The sequence below is a fragment of the Fringilla coelebs genome (genome assembly GCF_963513975.1).
Source record: "Fringilla coelebs genome assembly, chromosome: 9".
Lineage (NCBI taxonomy): Eukaryota > Metazoa > Chordata > Aves > Passeriformes > Fringillidae > Fringilla > Fringilla coelebs.
Genome location: NC_140067.1, coordinates 1066132 through 1084951, shown reverse-complemented (window position 1 = coordinate 1084951; position 18820 = coordinate 1066132). Strand labels below are relative to the sequence as shown.

General features: G+C 50.5%; 2 protein-coding genes across 2 annotated transcripts; both read right to left on the bottom strand.

Moving 5' to 3' along the window:
- Positions 1-81: 81 nt before the first annotated feature.
- Positions 82-5080, bottom strand: RPE65 (retinoid isomerohydrolase RPE65). Its single transcript, XM_084211488.1, has 11 exons — positions 4989-5080; positions 4756-4897; positions 4018-4165; positions 3676-3757; positions 3346-3478; positions 3103-3242; positions 2108-2237; positions 1143-1257; positions 944-1038; positions 749-860; positions 82-245 (listed from the first exon to the last, which is right to left on the bottom strand). The coding sequence occupies exons 1-11, from the start codon at positions 5063-5065 to the stop codon at positions 94-96; spliced, it is 1326 nt and encodes a 441-aa protein (XP_084067614.1). The 5' UTR covers positions 5066-5080; the 3' UTR covers positions 82-93.
- A 3718-nt stretch (positions 5081-8798) lies between these two features.
- On the bottom strand, positions 8799-18760 carry DEPDC1 (DEP domain containing 1). Its single transcript, XM_084211120.1, has 11 exons — positions 18653-18760; positions 17845-18110; positions 17022-17166; positions 16234-16352; positions 15699-15829; positions 15217-15264; positions 14412-14552; positions 12429-12601; positions 11600-11776; positions 11214-11399; positions 8799-9439 (listed from the first exon to the last, which is right to left on the bottom strand). Exons 1-11 carry the CDS (start codon positions 18698-18700, stop codon positions 9299-9301), a joined length of 1575 nt encoding a protein of 524 aa, XP_084067246.1. The 5' UTR covers positions 18701-18760; the 3' UTR covers positions 8799-9298.
- Between the last annotated feature and the right edge of the window lie 60 nt (positions 18761-18820).

Genomic DNA, 18820 nt, shown 5'->3' with positions numbered 1-18820 from the left:
CAAAGGGCTGTGGAAGGAGTTTGGGTCACCTGTAAACGGAGACTGCACCTTTTGGAGCTGAAAGAAGCTCGGGCCAGGTGTTGCTGTTTGTGCTCACGCTCTCTTGAAGAGCCCATGGAATGTCACGGGAATGTTCACCTCCACCTCGGCCCTGGCCACCTCGCTCATGTCTTTGGCGTTGAGGATGAGGAGGAAGGCGGGCTTGGGCCCCGCCCCCGGGCTGATCACAATGCTCAGCACCACCCCTGCAAGGTGAGAACACGGTGGGTGTGGGCTGTGTCTGACCCCGGCTGGGCAAGGCGAGAGCAGCCCTGGCACTCGGGGCACCAGAAATCCCGGGGGTGCCATCGATGCTGAGGAACACGGGCAGGGACACAGAACAAGCTGCCCAGGGAAGCTGTGGCTGCCCCAGGCCTGCAAGTGTCCAAGGCCAGGTTCAAGGCTTGGAGCAACCTGGGACAGTGGAAGGTGTCCATGCCCATGGCAGGGGGTGGAACCGGATGAGATTTAAGGTCCCTCCCAACCCAAAAATTTTTTTATTTTAGTTTTAGTTTTCCTGTGTTTCCTCAGAAATTTTCCGCCAGTGTTAGCACCTGTCCCATCTCGTCTGGGAGCTGCCTGCAGGCTCTGCCCTGCCCAGCTGTGGCACAGCCCTGCAGCCAGCGCGGCACAGCCCTTCCCAGTCCCAATCCCAATCCCAGTCCCAGTCCCAGTCCCAATCCCAGTGCCACCACCCCCCCAGCATTACCATCATCTTCCTCCAGCGCATCCGGGTGGGAAACGAAGATCGGCTCCGACGGGTACGCATCCGGCTCCTGCCACACCCAGGTCTCCTTGGTTTTCACATTCAGCTTGCAAAGCTAAAGGTGGGGACAACCACAGAGCTCAGAAATACTCCTTTTTGTCCCCAAATTGAAGGCATCCCCCGTTGGCTGATAGTTACCCTGTCTGGGACAAAGTGGTTCAGCCCCAGCCCGTAGGTGTACGTGTACGGCTTCCCTCCGTACTTCCTGTAGTTGATCTGGGGGAATTCAAAGGCTACAAGGAAAAATAAATATATGTAAATGCTGAGGGTCAGTGGGACACAGTGTGCAGGCAGCACGTGGCTGCTGTGACCTGGGGGAGCTGGGCTGTCGTCGTACCATGACGTGGCCCTGAGAAAATCACCTCTGGCTCCAGCCAGATGGTCTCATCGCTGCGCAGGGTCGCTGTGGCTGTCGTGTAGGGCAGGGTGACCAGGTTCTTCCCTGTGTCAGCCTGTGACAAAGAGAAATAAATACCCAAGAGATTGGAGAAAAGTTTTGGTTTATTTGCACAGAACTGTAGCAAACAGCACTGAACAGGGAAGGCAGCGACATGTGGCAGAGCCTCAGGAGCAGCAGGAGGCGACTGCTGCCATGTGCTTGGCAGTGCTGCAAGAACTGTCCTGTTCCTCAGCCTAAACACAGCTCCCCTCCCTGCTGGAGGCATTCAGAGGTTTCATTAGCACTGCCATGTGGGCTTGCACTTCTCACTTGATCCACAGCCCAGTGAGCTCTATGAGAGGCTCTGCTGACCGGTCCCCTGCAGCCCTCAGCCCACCCACCAGCCACTATGAGCAGGGTCATGGAAAGGAACCCAGCAGCTGCCAGCCAGAGAGCTCTGTCTGGGCCAGGCTGGCAGCTCCAGGGACCTCACACCGAGGGCTGGAGGATTTAACCACACATGCTTGGGCTGCAGCTGCTCCCTTCTGTGCCATGAGCAGGTCTAGTATTAACTGCTGCCCCGCAGGCTCTGCCATGAACATTAACACATGGAATCATCAAAGAGTTTGGGTTGGACAGGACCTTAAAGCTCAGCTCATTTTCCTCACCATGGGCAGGGACACCTTCCACTAGACCAGTTACTCAGAGCTCCATGCAGCCCAGCCTTGGACACTTCCAGGGGATGGGGCAGCCACAACCTCTCTTGGCAACCATATAAATAAACTAGAAAAACATTGATCAGCTAAAGAAAATACAAAGTTTCTCTGAAAGCCCATATTTTAAGTTTGCTCTCTTAATGAAAAGGTTGAATTTGAAGTAAGTGGGGCAGGAGGCCTGGCAGGGAGAGGAGCAGACTCCAGTACCTTGTCAATGCTCAGGGGCAGGACGTATCTGCGGGCCTCGGGCTGCGGCGCCTTCTCCGCCTGCCGTTTCACCTCGTCCCAGTTGGCCCGAAGGTTGGCCAGGTACAGGTAGTTGTAGACAAACTCAAACCTGCACCAAACAGCACCACAGAGAGAAACACAGCTGGGCTTTGCAAGTGTGGGGGAAGTGTAGGTGGTTTTTGCCTAAAATTAACAGAAGCATAGAATGATTTGGGTTGGGAGGGGCCTTAATGTTTATCTTGTCGTAGCCCCTGCCATGGGCAGGAACACCTTCCACTATCCTAGGGTGCTCCAAGCCCCATCCAGCCTGGTCTTGGGCACTGCCAGGGATGGGGCAAAACAGAGTGACAGAAGCCCCAGTCCAGCTCCTCAGCAGAGCTGAGCTGTGTGTGCACCACAGCCCCTGTCAGGAAAATCCAGCAACTGCTGGTGTTCAGCACAGGCACAGGAAGGGGCTTGGAGCAACTTGGGATAGTGGAAAGTGCCCCTGCTTATGGTAGAGGGTGGAACAAGTTGAGTTTTATGGTCCCTTCCAAAGCAGTCTGGAATTCTCTGATTCTATGCCAGGATCAGCTCAGCTCAGGGTGTCCTGGGTATGCAGCCAACACAGGGTTGAGCTTCATCATTTCAGTGCCACCTTTCTGTGTTTACATGAAGAACAGTGTTCAAGCCTCACACACACCCTGCTCATTGCAGCCCCAGGAGCCAGAATAGCATCAACCCTTCACCAATCACTAACATTTCTTAAAGATAAAAGTAAATAACAGATAAAAATATTTTTTTCCTGGAATATGAATGTCAAGCAGGCTCCCTGCACCTTTGGAATGCTCACTGCTGTATAGTCTACATGTCACGTGTTAGATGTTAAATGGGTTGGTGGAAGTGCCAGAGGTCTCAGCAGGGATGTGCCAGGGCAGGGAGGGGTGTGTGTGGTGCAAGGGGCAGTTGTGGTGCCCAGGGACCCTTGGCCTCACCCCTTCCAGGTGCACAGGTCCACGATCAGGAACCCGTTGTCCTCGTAGGTGTTGATGTGGTGGAAGAGGTTGAAGGCCGAGGTGCGGTACTTGAGGTTGAGGAGCCTGCCTTTCTTCTTCTCTGCCACGTGAAGCCACACCTGGAAACCACACAGCAGCTGGGCTTAGGCTCAGGGAAAGGAAGGTGAAGCCAAGGGGCCTCCCAAGCCAGTTCAGCCCAGTTTGGGATGACCCCGTGCTTACCCCCATGGTCTCATTGGACTCGAAGCAGTCCATGTAGTTGGCTCCCCACAGGCTCCAGGAGGAGAGGAATTTGAGGAGGTTGATTTTCACTGGTGTCTCCACAAACACGATGTAGTTTGGGGTCAGCCCAAAGCTGTTGGGAAAGGCAGGGAGCCCATCAGGCTCCCTGGGGTCAGTTTGGACAAAAACCGTGGAGTTGCTTATCATAAACACATGGATCATCATTCAAAATGACCCTGATCATTAGGTAATCACCTAATTTTCATTGCTGATTACATGTGAAAACTAGTCCGTGGTTCCAGCTGACCTGCTGACCCCATGGAATGTTACCTGTGGACATAGGAGGGCTTAAACCTGTCACTGCAGGGGAACTGCACCACCACCTCCGACTTGTTCATGGGGTCTTCCTTGTCTGGAATGCGACAGGTGAGAGGTTATGAAGGTCTCACCCACACTTGGTCTGCACTTACAGCCTCTACCCCACAAATTCCTGCCTTTAACACAAAATTAATCATTTAGAAGCCACCTGGAAGTGACTTAAATAAAACATTAAAACAAAAAAAAAAGGGGAGCTTAGAAAAAGCCTAACTCAATAACAATGTTCATTTAAAGGACAAAGAAATTATTCATACGGGAAAAGTTTCCCAGCTGGCTGAGGTGGGATTGACTGACCTGCCTGCAGAGGAGGAATCCGGATGATGTTGTAGGCCAGGGCAAAGTTTTTCCCAAAGCAATTGCCAATGTTGTAAACGGTGCCATCGTTCTCAATGTGGGGATGAGCTGTTGCCCCATTGACAGACACGTATTTACAGAGATCCACCTGGACAACAGCAGGGACAGAGTCAGGAGAGAGGTGGGAAGACACAAGCTCTGCAAGGTGTTGTGAGTCAATACATCCTTGCTCTGTGTGTGGGAAGTTTCTCTCAAAGTCTGCAATTGGGCTCTGGTTTGCAAACTCCAACCACAACTTGAAGACACTCCTGGAGCTGAAGCCCCTCTGCCATGGGAGAGCTGGGAGTGTTCAGCCTGGAGAGGAGAAGGCTCAGGGGGGACCCTTCCAGTGCCTAAAGGGGCTCCGGGAGAGCAGGAGAGGGACTGGGACAAGGGATGGAGGGACAGGAGGGCAGAGTTAGATGGGATATTGGGAAGAATACCTGTGAAGGTGATGGGGCCCTGGCACAGGGTGCCCAGAGCAGCTGTGGCTGCCCCTGGATCCCTGGCAGTGCCCAAGGCCAGGCTGGACACTGAGACTTGGAGCCACCTGGGACACTGGAAGGTGTCCCTGCCCATGGCAGGGGTGGCACTGGATGGGCTTTAAGATCCCTCCCAACCCAACCCATTCTGTGACTCCATGATTTCCATTTTAGTTTTCCTTCTCCACACCTATATCCTCCCAGGACAAAGACCCACCTGCTTGATGGTCTCCAGGGTGTCTGGGTTAATCCTGGTGATGAAGTTGGTCTCAGTACAGGCATAGTAATCCTCACCCACAGGGTAGACATTCACCAGGGCGTTATCTGTCACCTCCACACCTTTGAAGTAGGAGAAAAACCTGAGCAGAGAGAACCAACAGGCAGTCAGGGGCTCCTGGGAAGCAGAAAGTCTGTAGGACATCCCAGCAATGTGTGAAGCACCCGAGGTACCTGGAGAAGATGTTCTTGCAGGGGTCTGGGTAGGCGTAGGTGCCAAACTCCGTTATCACGATCCTCTTCTCTGTCATGGCTCGCACGTAGGCGTCAGTCCGGACAAACCTGGGGGCCAGGAGGGGAAACTGTTACACGTGACACCAGGCTGTGCCATAAATACAAACATTCCTTTGATGAACCTCGGCAGAGCTCTGGCACAACCTCACATTGCATCTGGAGCTGAGATTAATGATATCACTGCTAGAGCTCTTCCAATAACCACATGGACTCAAAATCATCAGGCTCTCCCGCAGGCACAGCCTGTTCCCAGCATTTCAGGCAAGCAAATGCTTCCTTATTTATTCCTTTTGCTTGGAAAACTGGCACGTACCTTCGGTGGTAGGTGACGTGCCCCTCCTTGAAGTCGAACTTGTGGAGCAGTGCCTGGCCATCAAAGAGGTGGTAGAAGGGCTCTGAGCCCACCTCAAACAAGCCAGGACCACATCTCAGGAGGCTTCCTCGCAGCCAGGTGGGAATCCTGCCTGTGGGAGACCCAGCGTTGGGATGGGCGCAGCAAATCAGACCCAGCAATTTTTATTGTGACAGCAAGAAAATTAAAACTTCATTTTCTAATTAAACTTAGTGTTTAAACACACATCCCTCTTCAAGCTCTGATTTGTTCACACCTGCTGTGGACCAAGACAGTCAGTATTGTCTAAAGAGCTCCCCACCCAATCTGACCTTTCTCTACCCCAAATCACCAGCCCTGTGAGCTCCTTCACATGCAGCCTTGTAAAGCCCTGGATGCCCCTGAGCTGCCAGAGCAAAGGAGAGCAGGAGGAGATGAGGCCCCAGACCAACCTGTGACGTGGGCAGTCACTGGAGAGGACAGCTCCTCCACCGTCTCAAAGAGCTTCTTGTAGCCTCCAGCAGGATGCTCCACCCTGGAAGGGCACAGCTGGGTGAGCCCAGAGCAGGGCCACAGCTGGGAGCCTCCTCCCAGGGAGGGATGGACCCTTCTGCACTGAATGATCCATGACTTGCAAAGGACTTGAGGGAGGAAGAAGCACCTTTCCATGGGGAAAGGCTCTGAGGCTCCAAACAGCTGCTGAGAACTGTCCTGAGCACGAGGAGGGACAGGGACACCGAGGGGACAGCCCACACTGCAGCCAGACAAACCAGGACACCCAAATCACCAGAAAGCAAAATCCAGCTTGTATCTCCCAGCTCTTAAAAAAGCCTTTTTTTTTTTTTTTCTTTTTTGCCTTTTTTTTTTTCTTTTTTTGAAGCAAAGAATTATTTGTTGGGTTCCAATTTTATCTGCTGCAAAGCCCATGAAGACACACCAGGCACAGGCTGGTGAACTCTGCCCAGAGCAGCTGGGGCTGCACCTGGATCCCTGGCAGTGCCCAAGGCCAGGCTGGACAGGGCTGGGAGCACCTGGAGCAGTGGAAGGTGGCTCTGCCCATGGCAGGGGGGGCACTGGATGGGCTTTAAGGTCCTTCCAACACAAACCATTCCAGGATTCCATTATTCTACTCCAAATTGTGGTCAATCCTCTGGAACTGGGAGGTGAGCCTGTTCCCCCAGGCCAGAACCCCACCTTGGCATGGGATGTGAGATGGAGATATGGAGACCTCCCCACTTCTCCTCCCCTCCAAACCCTGCTGCCCCCCAGCCGATGCTCCACATGGGATGTGGTCCCACAGAGAGGAGCCTCAGGAATACTCACTGGCTGTACATCCTCCCTGATGAAGGGCCCGAGCCTCCAGAGCCAAGCAGGGAGCCAGAGCTGTGCTGGGTATTTATGGGGTGCTGACCCTGCCCAGGGCAGCCCCGTCCCAAAACAGCCCCCACCAATGAGAGCACCCCGGGAACAGAGCCGGCTTTCAGCACCAAAATCCTCCCTGGGCTTTGGGAGCTTTTGTCCTGCTGTTCACACAAAAAGGAGCTTTCACTGTTTTTCTGAGACCTAAATTCTTCCCAAGCAGAAGTGATTACAAAGAAAAAAAGCCCAGGGAGGAGTGGGACAGAGTGCTGGAGCCGTGCCGGGAGCTGCCGCCAGCCGGCTCTGCAGGGACCATCCCGGCTCCTCCAGAGCCTACCCAGGAGTGGTGTCACACCAGAGACACCAAGGGAGGAGAAAATGCCAGAGGCAAGCATCAAGGAATCTCCTGAGCTGGAAGGACCCACAGGGATCATTGATCCAGGCCCTGGCCCTGCACAGACACCCCGACAATCCCACCCGGAGCGCTGTGCAAACCCTCCTGGAGCTGCCCTGGCAGCCTCAGGGCTGTGCCCATTCCCTGGGGAGCCTGGGCAGTGCCAGCACCCTGTGGATGAGAAACCTTTCCCAAAATCCAACCTAAACCTCCCCTGTCCCAGCTCCAGCTGTTCCCAGGGTCCTGTCCCTTTTACAGGGAGCAGAGGTGGGAGCTGTCCCTCAGGCCCTTGAGGTCTCCCTCAGTCTCCTCCAGACTCAGCATTAGGAACCTCCTCTAGTAAGAATAGTTTATTTTTGAATTCATTTATGAAAACAACAGTGCTGTAAAGAGCAATTTCAAAGATGAACAAGATCCCAGTTTCCTGCTGTCCCCTCACAGGCAGAGGTTGAAGGTGTACAGACGGAAACAGCTCCAGGGACTCAAACTGGGGTGAAGGGACAGAAAGAGACATTAAACATCCCCTGCTCCATTTGCTGCCACAACCAGCATGTGAGGGTTGGCTCTTTCTCTGGTGTTGTTTCATTGCTCCCTCTTTCAAGGCAGCATTTGCACTTGGACAAGGGCTCATTTAAAGGCTTCTCACAGAAAAACCAGGATTCTGCACTGAGGTCTTGATTGAGGCCTCCCATTAACCCTTTCCATTGAAGAACCATAATTATAATTTCTCTATTTATTCCCATTTTGGCTAAGTTCTGTCAAAACCTTAGAAGGGGACATTAAATAACCTGGATCAAGACCTGGGAGTAATGAGGGCAGGCTTTTGAAAGCCAAATCCTGGAAATGTGAGCTTCTCACCTACTAAGTTACTTAACTGGAACACTACATAAACAAAGCATTTATGCAACATGGAATGGGGTAGGAAGCACTGGAAGCAAGTTCAAGCAGGTGCTGAGTGCTGGAGGAGGCTGGTTACAGATGTTCCAGGGGAGGAACAGCCACCCCCTGCTCTGAAAGCACAAAGTTACTCTCAGGACATTAAGGCATCCTTAATACAGGGTAAAAGAGGCTAACTTGGGTTTCTAATTTACAAAATCTTTCCAAAAAAAGGAGAAAAATGGTATTTTTTTGGGAGAGAACTGACAGCCTCAGGATCACAGATGCACCAAGGAATTCCTGGCTGTGAGGGTGGGCAGGCCCTGGCACAGGGTGCCCAGAGCAGCTGTGGCTGCCCCTGGATCCCTGGCAGTGCCCAGGGCCAGGCTGGAGCAGCTGGGACAGTGGGAGGTGTCCCTGCCGTGGCAGGGGTGGCACTGGATGGGATTTAAGGTCCCTCCCAATCCAAACCAGTCTGGGATCTCAGAGCCAGGCAGTAGTTTAATTATTTATTTATACTTCCCCAAAAATATTCCTGCAGATTTCAACTACTGTGGGGGAACCTTTATCTTATCATAATTAATAAGGAAATCCCTAACTCTAGGGAAAAATAGGGAAAATTAGTGCATTCTGTTCTCACTTCCTGGATCATCCATCACTCCTATTTTGAGAATCACACCAACAGATCCAAAATGAGTTTTCCATGAAAATGTCAGAAATACACTTCAAGTCTTTTAATATAAATAAGTATCAAAAAGCTGATGAGAGTTTTACAGATGATATGAACAGAAGCATTTATGGAGTGAGATAATCATTTATTTATGGTGAACTGGCTCTCCTGGTCCTGAACTCATAGAAGCTCCTTTGTTTAAAGACAAACATTTTGAGAATAAAAAGGCACTTAGTCACAACACACACACACACACGTGTAAAAACTACAATAAATGGCACCAATTCCCGACAGACGTTTAAAGGTTATAACAAGAGGCAGGTCATTAGTTTCCCGTTTAAAAAAATATATAAATTTTTGGTTAACAACAGCTTTATGTGTATTTTTACATTTTCCTACTCCAATATATTGTAATCATTTGTAAACTGATAAATATTTTTCTTTTAGAAGCGATTCCAAAGTATCTGCACCAAAAAAAGATATTTTGGCACCTTCCAGCACAGTGTCCATGTAAACATTTCCTCCTTCCACAGCACAGCCAGCAACCAACGTCCTGCAGCAATTCCTTTGGTGAATCCCTCAGACTTCCAGCAGGGAGAGGTGGCTCAGGAGCGGTGGAATCAGTACCTGAGGCTGCGGAATTTGGCTTTCCTGAGGCTCAGCATGGGCTGCTTGAGGGTGGGTTTGTTCTCCAGGAGCTGCGCTTCCGACTCCGTCCTTGGGAACCGGCTGCCGTAGATCTGGGGATATTCCTTCTGGAACTGCAGCACACACAGGCACCCACGGTGAGAAAATCCCGCAAGAGAGCCCTCAACAACTCCAGCTGTGCCCCAGCACACTCTGTGCCTGCAGAGCTGCCTTCCAGCAATGCCTTGGATAAACTTTTACCCAACAGGCAGCCAAGATTCAGCCTGCTTTGGAAGGGCTCTCCCAGGAAAGCTGACCAATGATTCCATGGAATTGAAAATGGAATCAGAGCAGTGATTTGGACATTTTTCCTGTTTCCCTTGCAAGGCCTCAGGAAGGGATGAAAAACTGCAAATACATCTGAACATGAGCCAAACCTTCACACTGATGGATTCAAACCACCTTTGTAATTACTGGTGTAATTACTGACACAATTGGGACCTTACCCTCTAGGAAGTGCCATGAATTTGGCTTTTCCCAAGGATTCCCAACATTTCCCATCAAGCAGAATGTGTCCAGCAGGCCAGGGCAGTGCCCATCCCTGTGCTGGCACTGCTGAGGCACCTCCAGTACTGGGACCATTTTTGGGCCCCCATCTCCTTCCTCCCCTTTCCCCTCTGCTGTAAATCATGTCTTACTCCTCACTTACTCCAAGCCTTAATCAACTCTCATTAGCCATTCTTCTTTAGATTCAGAAGTTCTGATGAACCAAACCAGACTCACTTTTAGAGGCACAGAAAGTTACCACAACACACATGAAGTCAGAGCTGCAGGAGGGGCACCAAAGCCAAGTGTGGCTGTCCTGAAAAGCTGCTTGTTCAAAGGGGAGTCACAAGACTTGCTTAGGAGATTCCAGGACAAGTACAAAACTATTCCATTGGGCAGAAAGACTTGCCAAAAGAAAGAAAAACCCTCCAGGATTAAATCCTGCCAGAACTGCTGTGTTTTAGCCTTACTATTAGGCAAGTAGTTGGTAGGCCAGAGAAGTGCAAAATAATCTTGAGCACCGTAAGTGTTACAAAACACAAAGCCAAGGGCACCAAAGAATGTTTCAGGATTCTCAATAGAGAGAGTTGGGTCTCTTAAAGGCAAAAATCATTGCTTTTAACCCCTACTGAATTTAACCCCACCTCTGGCATGCTAAGGGTGACTGGATGGCCAGTGCAGCACAGGAATCTGGGCTGCAGTTCCACAGGAATCACTGAATGGAGAGCAGGAGCTCCAGCAGAATCATTTATCCAAAGGTTTAACACCATTGTCTGAACACCACTGCTGCCAGTTAAAGGCTGTATTATTATGGAGTGGTTTGGGTTGGGAGGGACCTCAAATCCCACCCAGTGCCAGCCCTGCCATGGCAGGGACACCTCCCACTGTCCCAGGCTGCTCCAGCCCCAGTGTCCAACCTGGCCTTGGGCACTGCCAGGGATCCAGGACAGCCCCAGCTGCTCTGGGCACCTGTGCCAGGGCCTGCCCAGCCTGCCAGGGAATTCCTTCCTGATATCCCATCTAAATGTACACATTTTCAGCTTAAAGCCATTCCCTGTCCCTCCATCCTTGTCCCCAGTCCCTCTGCAGCTCTCCTGGAGCCCCTTCAGGCCCTGCTAGGGGCTCTGAGCTCTCCCTGGATCCTTCTCCTCTCCAGGTGAGCACCCCCAGCTCTCCCAGCCCAGCTCCAGAGGATGCAGCATTAAAAACCATCTTTAAAATCCCAAGCAGAGCACATGAAGCACCCGACAGCTCTTGAGCACAAACATTTCTCAGCACATTCTGCTCCTCTCCCGCCCCAGGTTCTGGTGCCTGAGCCCTTCCCTCACAAAAGCACTGCACAAGCAGATGAAATAATCTCACCTGTTTCAACTTTTTCTTTTTCTCCTTCACAGAGAGGTTTTTATCCTTGATGATGTTCTCCAGGAGCTCTGTCACTGCAGCCTGTGAGGTGGAGACCTTTTGTTCTTCAAACTCCTCAGGAGTGATTTGTTTGCAGTAGGAATACGTTGGCAAGATGGCACAAATTTCTTCTTTTTCCTGTTTGCACTGAAAGGAAAAAGGCTCTGCATGCACTCAACTGTTTCTGTACTGTTGGAGTAAGTACCTAAAAAACACCCACACCCACTCAAAAGCTGCAAAACATAATTAATATCCATACATTCAAAATGTCCTGGGTTTATTTGCATTTTCCCAACTTCAGAAGAAGCAATTAACAAATGAATCTGAACTGCTCTCATGGCACCAACCTGAGCCTTCTTCATGTACTCGAGGTGATCCTGCACAGCAACCTGCAGGTAAGCTGGGACCTGGAATATTTCCTGCTGATGGTCCATCAGGAAGGACAGCAGGCGTGTGGAAAGCAGCTCATCCAGGTCTTCCTCCTCTGCACAGCGCAGGACACAGCGGGAAAACGTCTGGATCAGCTGGAAAAGTTCAGCACAGCTGCAGTGAAGGAAGCTGGGGGATTTATTTCCCTCCTCTCCACTCCACAGTGCCTCAAATCCCCCAATACCAACTTCCAAGTATGGTCAAACAAGGAGGAAAAGTCATTATTGTTCCCTCAGCTGAATTAAAGTAATTTCTTTGGAATTGAACAGCACTTTCAATTAAAAATACATATTGTAAAAGGCAGTGGCAGAAAAAGGCTTAACCTATAGAAAACTGAACATCTTCACAGGACTGTAGAACAGGCTCCTGGAATGGTTTGGAGCAGGGACACCCTCCACTGTCCCAGGTGCTCCAAGCCCTGTCCAGCCTGGCCTTGGGCACTGCCAGGGATCCAGGGGCAGCCACAGCTGCTCTGGGCACCCTGTGCCAGGGCCTGCCCACCCTCTGAATAAAGAATTTCTTCCTACTGCTAATCTAAACCTGAATCTTCAACTGGCCATCTTGAGATCAGTGAGGTGATTAAAACCTGCAGAGCCAACCTAACCCAGCCCTAATGCACAGCAGGGAATGAGATGGGCTTTAAGGTCCCTCCCAACCCAAACCAGTCTGGGATTCTAACTAGCAGCAGGGTGAGAAATCAGGCTGAGGAATCATCTACAGTCTTCCAAGAGCTTTTCCTGCCCTTACCAAGGACCTGGTGCCCATGGCATCGTGCAGCCGTGGCATGTCAACGTTGCCACTGATCCTGGCCATCATCCTCAGCAGCAGCTGCAGCTTCCTGCGCCTCGGCGGGGGCAGCAGCAGACAGCAGATCTGCAGGGCCTCCACTGCAATCCTCTCCAGGTGAGGCTGCAGGAGATCTGCAAGTGAACCACAAAGACAGCTGGCATTAGTATTTGAACCAGCTTCCAGCATGTTTCTGCCTCAGTATCACAGATTTCTTATTTTTCAGTGTGATTATTTGTTTCAGAGAAATCAGCTGTAACACAGAAGAGAACATACAGGCCTTTGTTTGTGTGGTCATCTTCAGCTTCCTTCATTACAGTGCAATTAGGACCACAATACAATTAAGGAATGACCCTAATTATTCCCAGAAAATACATATTCACAGAACAGAAAAAGCCATCTCCAGCAGGCAGGTGTGAGCAGATTCCCTGTCCCCATCACTTACCTGAGCAGAAAGGCCAGTCACTGACACATCGAGCTCATACTCCAAAGATACTACACACAGTTAGCAGAGCTACAGCAGCCTAAACAATTTAGCCAGCAATTTCCTTTAAACACCCTACAAATCCATGCTCTGTGCCTATCCTAGCAAGGGTGGCAGAGGTGAGGGAAGCAGGGATTAGTGAGGCCACACAACAAGGCAGTACAGCATGCTGCAGAGAGCCCTTACTTGTGCCAGCCAGCACACAGGGGGAGGGGGGCACAGAGCGCTCTGCCAGCTCTGTGCTGCTCCTGCAGAGTCTCTTTTGGACGCTGATGGCCACAGAGGGGCTGGCTGTGCCCTGCCCCCGGGGCTGGGGCTGCACTGTGATCTCAGCACTGGGTCTGTTGATGGCACTGCAGCTCCTGGAGCCCCTCCTGCCCAGCGGGCTCGGGGAGCGGCGCGGTGCCCGGGGCCCGTGGCTGCCGTCCCACGGCTCCTCAGCCCGGGGACAAGGGCCAGACACTCTCCTGAGGCCCTGGCTCCGGGCTGGGCCTGAGCTACCCCAGCCCAGCTCCACCACTGAGGCCACTCTGTGCTCCTCCAGCAGCTCTCCGCTCCTCCTGGTGGTGCTCACACCTCCTCCCTTGAGGGGGGCACGTCCTCCTTTATCACACACACTTGAAGCAGCAGCTCCAATTCTTTCCAAGGAGTAACACCTTGTCCTAAATGCTCCAGGTGGCTCTTGGGCATTCCTGGCTCCTGCAAGATTCTGGCAGCTCCCTCCTATCAGGCTCCCAGCACTCCCTTGCTGACGGGGCAGTTTGTGCTGCTGCCATTTCTTCCCGTGCTGGTTTTGGGCTCTCAGCTCCTCTGAGGAAAACCTCCTGGAAGCTTCTCCTTTCTCCTTCTTGTCAGACTCTTTGAGGAGCAGGCTTAGGAGAAGACACTCAGTGGACTTGAAAGAGTTCAAGTGAGGAGGTTTTGAAGGCTGAGGGTCACATTTCTCCTCTTGGACAGAACATTTTCCACTGCCCAGATCAGGAATTTGGATGTAGCCACACAAAACTATCAGGAAATGAAAGAGATGTTAAAGGTGCAAGTGGTGTGAAAATTAACCCGTTCAGAGAGCTGCTAAATGGGCAGACAGGCAACAAAGTCAAGATATTAATTAAGAAGGCTTTAGTTCAGTCCCAAAGCAATTTAACAAGGCCATTGCAACCAACATGCAAGAACAAAGACAGGTAACACTGCAGTAGTGAGGAGCAGGCAGAACAAGCACACCTTTTGAAGTTTTTGTTATTGAATATTTAGAATGTGAGCTGAAACAGCAATTTAAATGGGAAATCATGAGGCAGAAGTACATTTTAATTAACACTAACACAGAATGGAGCAGTGATGATCCTCCTCAGATTGGAGCTTCCACACACATCAGGAGGCCAAGCTCTGCTTTGAATCACACATTTGTCCCCCAGCTGATCTGAACTCAGAGCTTCCCTGACAGTTTCTAAATTCATACGTACCTAAGATGTTAACAAAGAGCTCATAGTATTCAAAAGTAAGCAATGGCTCAGGAAGACTGAGAAAATAATCAGCAACTGTTCTGAACACGTCCCGCTCAAAGCCACTGTAGGTGGCTTGGCTCATGTCATTGTTCCTGGGCCCTGAAAAGGGGGGAAGAAAAGAAATTGACACCAAAAATCCACAGTCCCACTAGGAAAGAAATTTCTGAAGATCAGCCTAAATTTATTCTTGTTTCACAAGCAAAGAATGCTATCAGCAATCCACAAATATTGTATTTGGCACAATTTGTAAGTAAAAGCAGTGTAAGAGATTCCAGGCAGCCACTGAAGAGTTGTGCTCAGTTCTGTTCCACACCAAGAAAATAAATAAAGAAAAAATAACCTATGTTCTTCATAGGTTCCTCAGCAAAACAATCACCCACCCTCATTATGTGCCTTCATTTCCAAAGCACAGCGATCCCACTTCTCCCACAGGGAGTTCAAGCTCCTTGGGCAAAAGAAAGCTCAGCACACGGATAAAAAAGCTCATTATCTCTGGTCTCATTTGAGAGGCACTCATCTAATTAATTTAGAGTTGATTGTTTACAAAGCAAAGAAAATGGATCTCCCCAGTTTAATATGAAGTGTAGGAAATATTTTGGTCCAGCTAAAAGCAAAGTCCCTTTCACTCTTGAAAAGCTGCATTAGAGGAAACCACCCACAGGTTTCTGAACTGAAACATCACAGCTGATTTCACACACACAAATATTTCCCTTTCAACTCTCAAAAGAGGCTTCTGGAACTCAAAAGCTCTTCAGTGACTTACAGTAGGCCAAGCACTTCATGGCTGACAGCACCCAGTGAGGGAGGTCTTCTGAAATCCAAACAGATAAAAGCACCATTTAGACATGAGCCCAAAGAATTACCAACTAATAATGGCTCACACGTATTAAATAACGCCTAAAGCACAAAATATTAAATTTAAAACTGATTTTAAATACTGCTCCACGTGTAATTTTGAGATGATTAAGGGGAATAATTTCAAGCTGAAGGTGGGCAGGGCTAGATGGGATATTGGGAAGGAATTTTTGGCTGGGATGGAATTTTGGCTGCCCCTGGATCCCGGGCAGTGCCCAAGGCCAGGCTGGAGCAGCCTGGGAGAAGGGAAGGTGTCAGGGGTGGGATGGGATTTAATGTCCCTGAGCTGTGCTATGGTTGGGGAAAAAGTGTAAACAATACACTGTGAAACAGATGAATTATTATTTAGAAATAAAGATTTTAAAGCAAATCTAGGGAAATAAACGTCACCTGCTTTGTTCTGCAGGATCACCACCCCGTGTTTGCTGGTGTTGCTCATGTTGTACATGACAAACTCAGGGATGATCTGGGCTGGCTGCAGAACCTCCTCCAACGAGGGCAGTCCCAAAATGGTTTGCAAACTGGGGAGGAAGAGAGCAAAGAACTGCAAGAGATGAAGGAAAACAAGTTCTTTTCGTATCTGTTCCAAAACTCTTGGGGAGCTAAAGTGGTGTTTGATAACTTCTCACTTCCAGGAGGACAACTGGGGACACTTTTCCCTGGGACAAACAGCAACAATCAGCAAGGAAGAGCACCTGAGGTGTTTAAAATATATTTCAGCACCTGATCAGAAATTCCTTAAATGCAGCAATCCAAAGTTAATAAACAGATTAGAAAACCTGTGTAAACAACAGGAAAAATTCTACTCTTCAAAAATTCAAATTCAACTTAAAGCACAGTTTTAACAATTAAAAACAAATGGTGAGAGCTTGCTTGGGCCATTTCCCACTGAAGGAGAAGGTGCTGTGTGTAATTCCTCACTCACTGTAACTGGATGATGTTTCTCCATGTTTCTTGCACATATTCCTGGCTTATTTCCCTCCTTTGCACTGGGCCTTCCTTCTTTTCTTCTGGTACATCAGCTTTGGGTCTTGCTAAGTTTTCCTGAAAATCAGTGGTTCATAGTGTAAGATAAACGAGCTTCTTAAGGCAATTAAAAATTAGGAAAATTGGAATTAGAAGAACAAGGCATTCTGTGGAGCATTAAATTCCACATGAGCCAGGGGGTAACCTGCAGCCTCAGCACTGAAATGGGAGCACACACCTAAAAAGAAATGGGGAAAACCCCTGATCGATCTAAAATCAGCAATTTAAAAGGTAAAAACACCTCAAATCCAGATGCATTAATATGTGAATTATTCTCTTTAAGGACTGGAACCTAAATTCAGAATTTATGCACACCAATCTCAAGGGCCACACACACATTCCATCTTCTCCAAAAAGATGTCCAATTAAATGATTTGTGCCTTTTAGTTGTCCCCAGCAATAAATTAAATTTCAACAAGGCCATGTTGTGCAGATCATTCCTAGGACTTCACCTTTCAACTCTCCCAATACTTTAAAATCCCTTAGCAGGGATAATTCTGCACTGAGGCAAAACAAACAAAATAAAAACCCCTCTCGTATGAATTTATTTCTTAACATTTCTCAATTCCTTAAGTCTAAGCTATTCCTTCTTAAGGGAAGATGCCACAACAGAGCAGTGTCACTACATTTTAAAGACTAAAGGCAGTGCAAGCCAACTGCACTGCTGTGAGGAACAGAAGTTATTACCACAGACTGCAGGAACTCCTGTTTTTTCAAACCCCTTCTGGATGAGCTGGGCAGTTTAAAAAGTTTTCCTTTGTCTCCAGAGAAGTTTTCCAAGCTCTCCCTTGGTGGGCTTGGTAGAGGTTTGACTGGAGAAGTTGGAGGAAATCTGTAATGAATGGGAGAGATGTTAAATACATTCAGAATTGATCTGTAATCAAATAAATGACTTGACAAAACAAAACCTCTGACTCCATACCAGTGTGACTCTATTAGATTCACTAAAAAAAGAGCTTTTTTTTAAATTTATCATATAATAAATTAGCTTTAGGCTGTTTTTCTTGATGCCACAGTCAAGCTGAAGATGTTGGCACAGCCTGAGCCCAGAACGTGAGAAGTGGGGGCCATTAATACCTTTAATTTCAGAGCTGCTTGGCTCTGTTTCCCACTCAGGCTTTGTGTAAAAGGCCCAAGAGAAGCAAACCCAGCAGGCAGCTCCTACAAAACACCCTGGCTTCACTCCAAAGCACTGGAGCACAGTCTGTATTCCAGCCAAAACCTCGGCTGGACAAAAGCATGGACACACACAGGAGCGAAGCAAAACACTCAGAGGAGAAAAACTAGGCTGATAATTAACTCTTTACCTAGGATGTTTAACCCAAAGCAAGCTCTTCTTGCAAATCTAAGCATTTTAAATTAAAACTCTCAACCTGAGAGACGAAACTAGGCTGATAATTAACTCTTTACCTAGGATGTTTAACCCAAAGCGAGCTCTTCTTGCAAATCTAAGCATTTTAAATTAAAACTCTCAACCTGAGAGACGCAGGGCTAATTCCAACCTCAGTACCTGTACAGGACACCGTTGTCCTCCAGATTTTCGGCGCCCCAGCGGCCCTTGATGTCCTCGATGACGTGGTTTTTGAGGAATTTCCGCAGGAGCTGCACCGTCTGCTGCCGGGTGACGTCGGGCCCGAAGCTGCTGTTGCTGCGGAGCACCTGGTGCAGCCAGTCCGCGGCCTCGGCGGCCGTGAAGCAGCTGCCGTGCGAGCGGAGCCGCTGCCGGTGCCGCCGCAGGGGCATCCCGGCGCGGAAGGACCGCGTCACCTCGTTCCACTGCGGGGACACCGAGCGGCACCGCTATTGCAGCCGCCGCCGGCGACACGCGGCCACCCGCGCCTCGCGACACCCGACGTGTCGCGACAGCAGGGCGCCAACATTAGCGTGACAGAGGGCAGGGCGGGGGAGGTCTGAAGGTATCCCCATGTCGCGAGGGTAGGGGGATGCCAGGGCACCCAATGTCGCGACAAAGCGCGGGGCGTCCCAGGGCTCCCCCGTGTGGCGTCCCCGCACACCGGGAAAACGGACGCGGGGCAGGAGGGCGCCAGGCACCCACGTGTCGCGACAGCGAGCAGGGGGTGTCCCTGAGCCCCGTCACGACAGCAGGTAGGGAGTCCCAAGGCACCCAGGTGTCGCGGGCACGGCGCACCCCCAAACGCCCCTCTGTCGTGACAGCAGGCCCTGGGGCGGAGCCACCTCCCGTCCCGCGGCGCTCGCACGGGTGCCACAGGCGCCCCGCTCCCCCCGCAGCAGCCGCGCCCCCGGCTCCCGCACAACCCGCCCGGCCCGGTGCCGCGGCAGCCCCGCCCGGTGCTCACCAGCCTCGTGGCGCGGTACGGCCCCGGCCCCGGCCCCGGCCCGGCCATGGCGGCCCCTCAGCCGGGGAGCGCAGCGCCCCCTGCCGGCCCCGCCGCGCGCGCAACAGCCGCCGCCGCCGCCCCGCCGTTCGAATCCGCCGGCGGCCGCTGATTGGCCGGGACGGGCGC

Excerpts from the sequence above, each read along its gene's own strand:
- DEPDC1 (XM_084211120.1), bottom strand. The coding sequence starts at position 18,700 with ATGGCCGGGCCGGGGCCGGGGCCGGGGCCGTACCGCGCCACGAGGCTG. Across the intron at positions 14,553-15,216 it reads CATGAAGTGCTTGGCCTACT|GGCCCAGGAACAATGACATG; the intron begins GTAAGTCACTGA and ends CCCCCTTTTCAG. Across the intron at positions 12,602-14,411 it reads GCTCTTTGTTAACATCTTAG|ATCTCCTGCAGCCTCACCTG; the intron begins GTACGTATGAAT and ends GTTCACTTGCAG.
- RPE65 (XM_084211488.1), bottom strand. The coding sequence starts at position 5,065 with ATGACAGAGAAGAGGATCGTGATAACGGAGTTTGGCACCTACGCCTAC. Across the intron at positions 3,758-4,017 it reads GATTCCTCCTCTGCAGGCAG|ACAAGGAAGACCCCATGAAC; the intron begins GTCAGTCAATCC and ends GTCGCATTCCAG. Across the intron at positions 246-748 it reads TGCGCTGGAGGAAGATGATG|GGGTGGTGCTGAGCATTGTG; the intron begins GTAATGCTGGGG and ends CTCACCTTGCAG.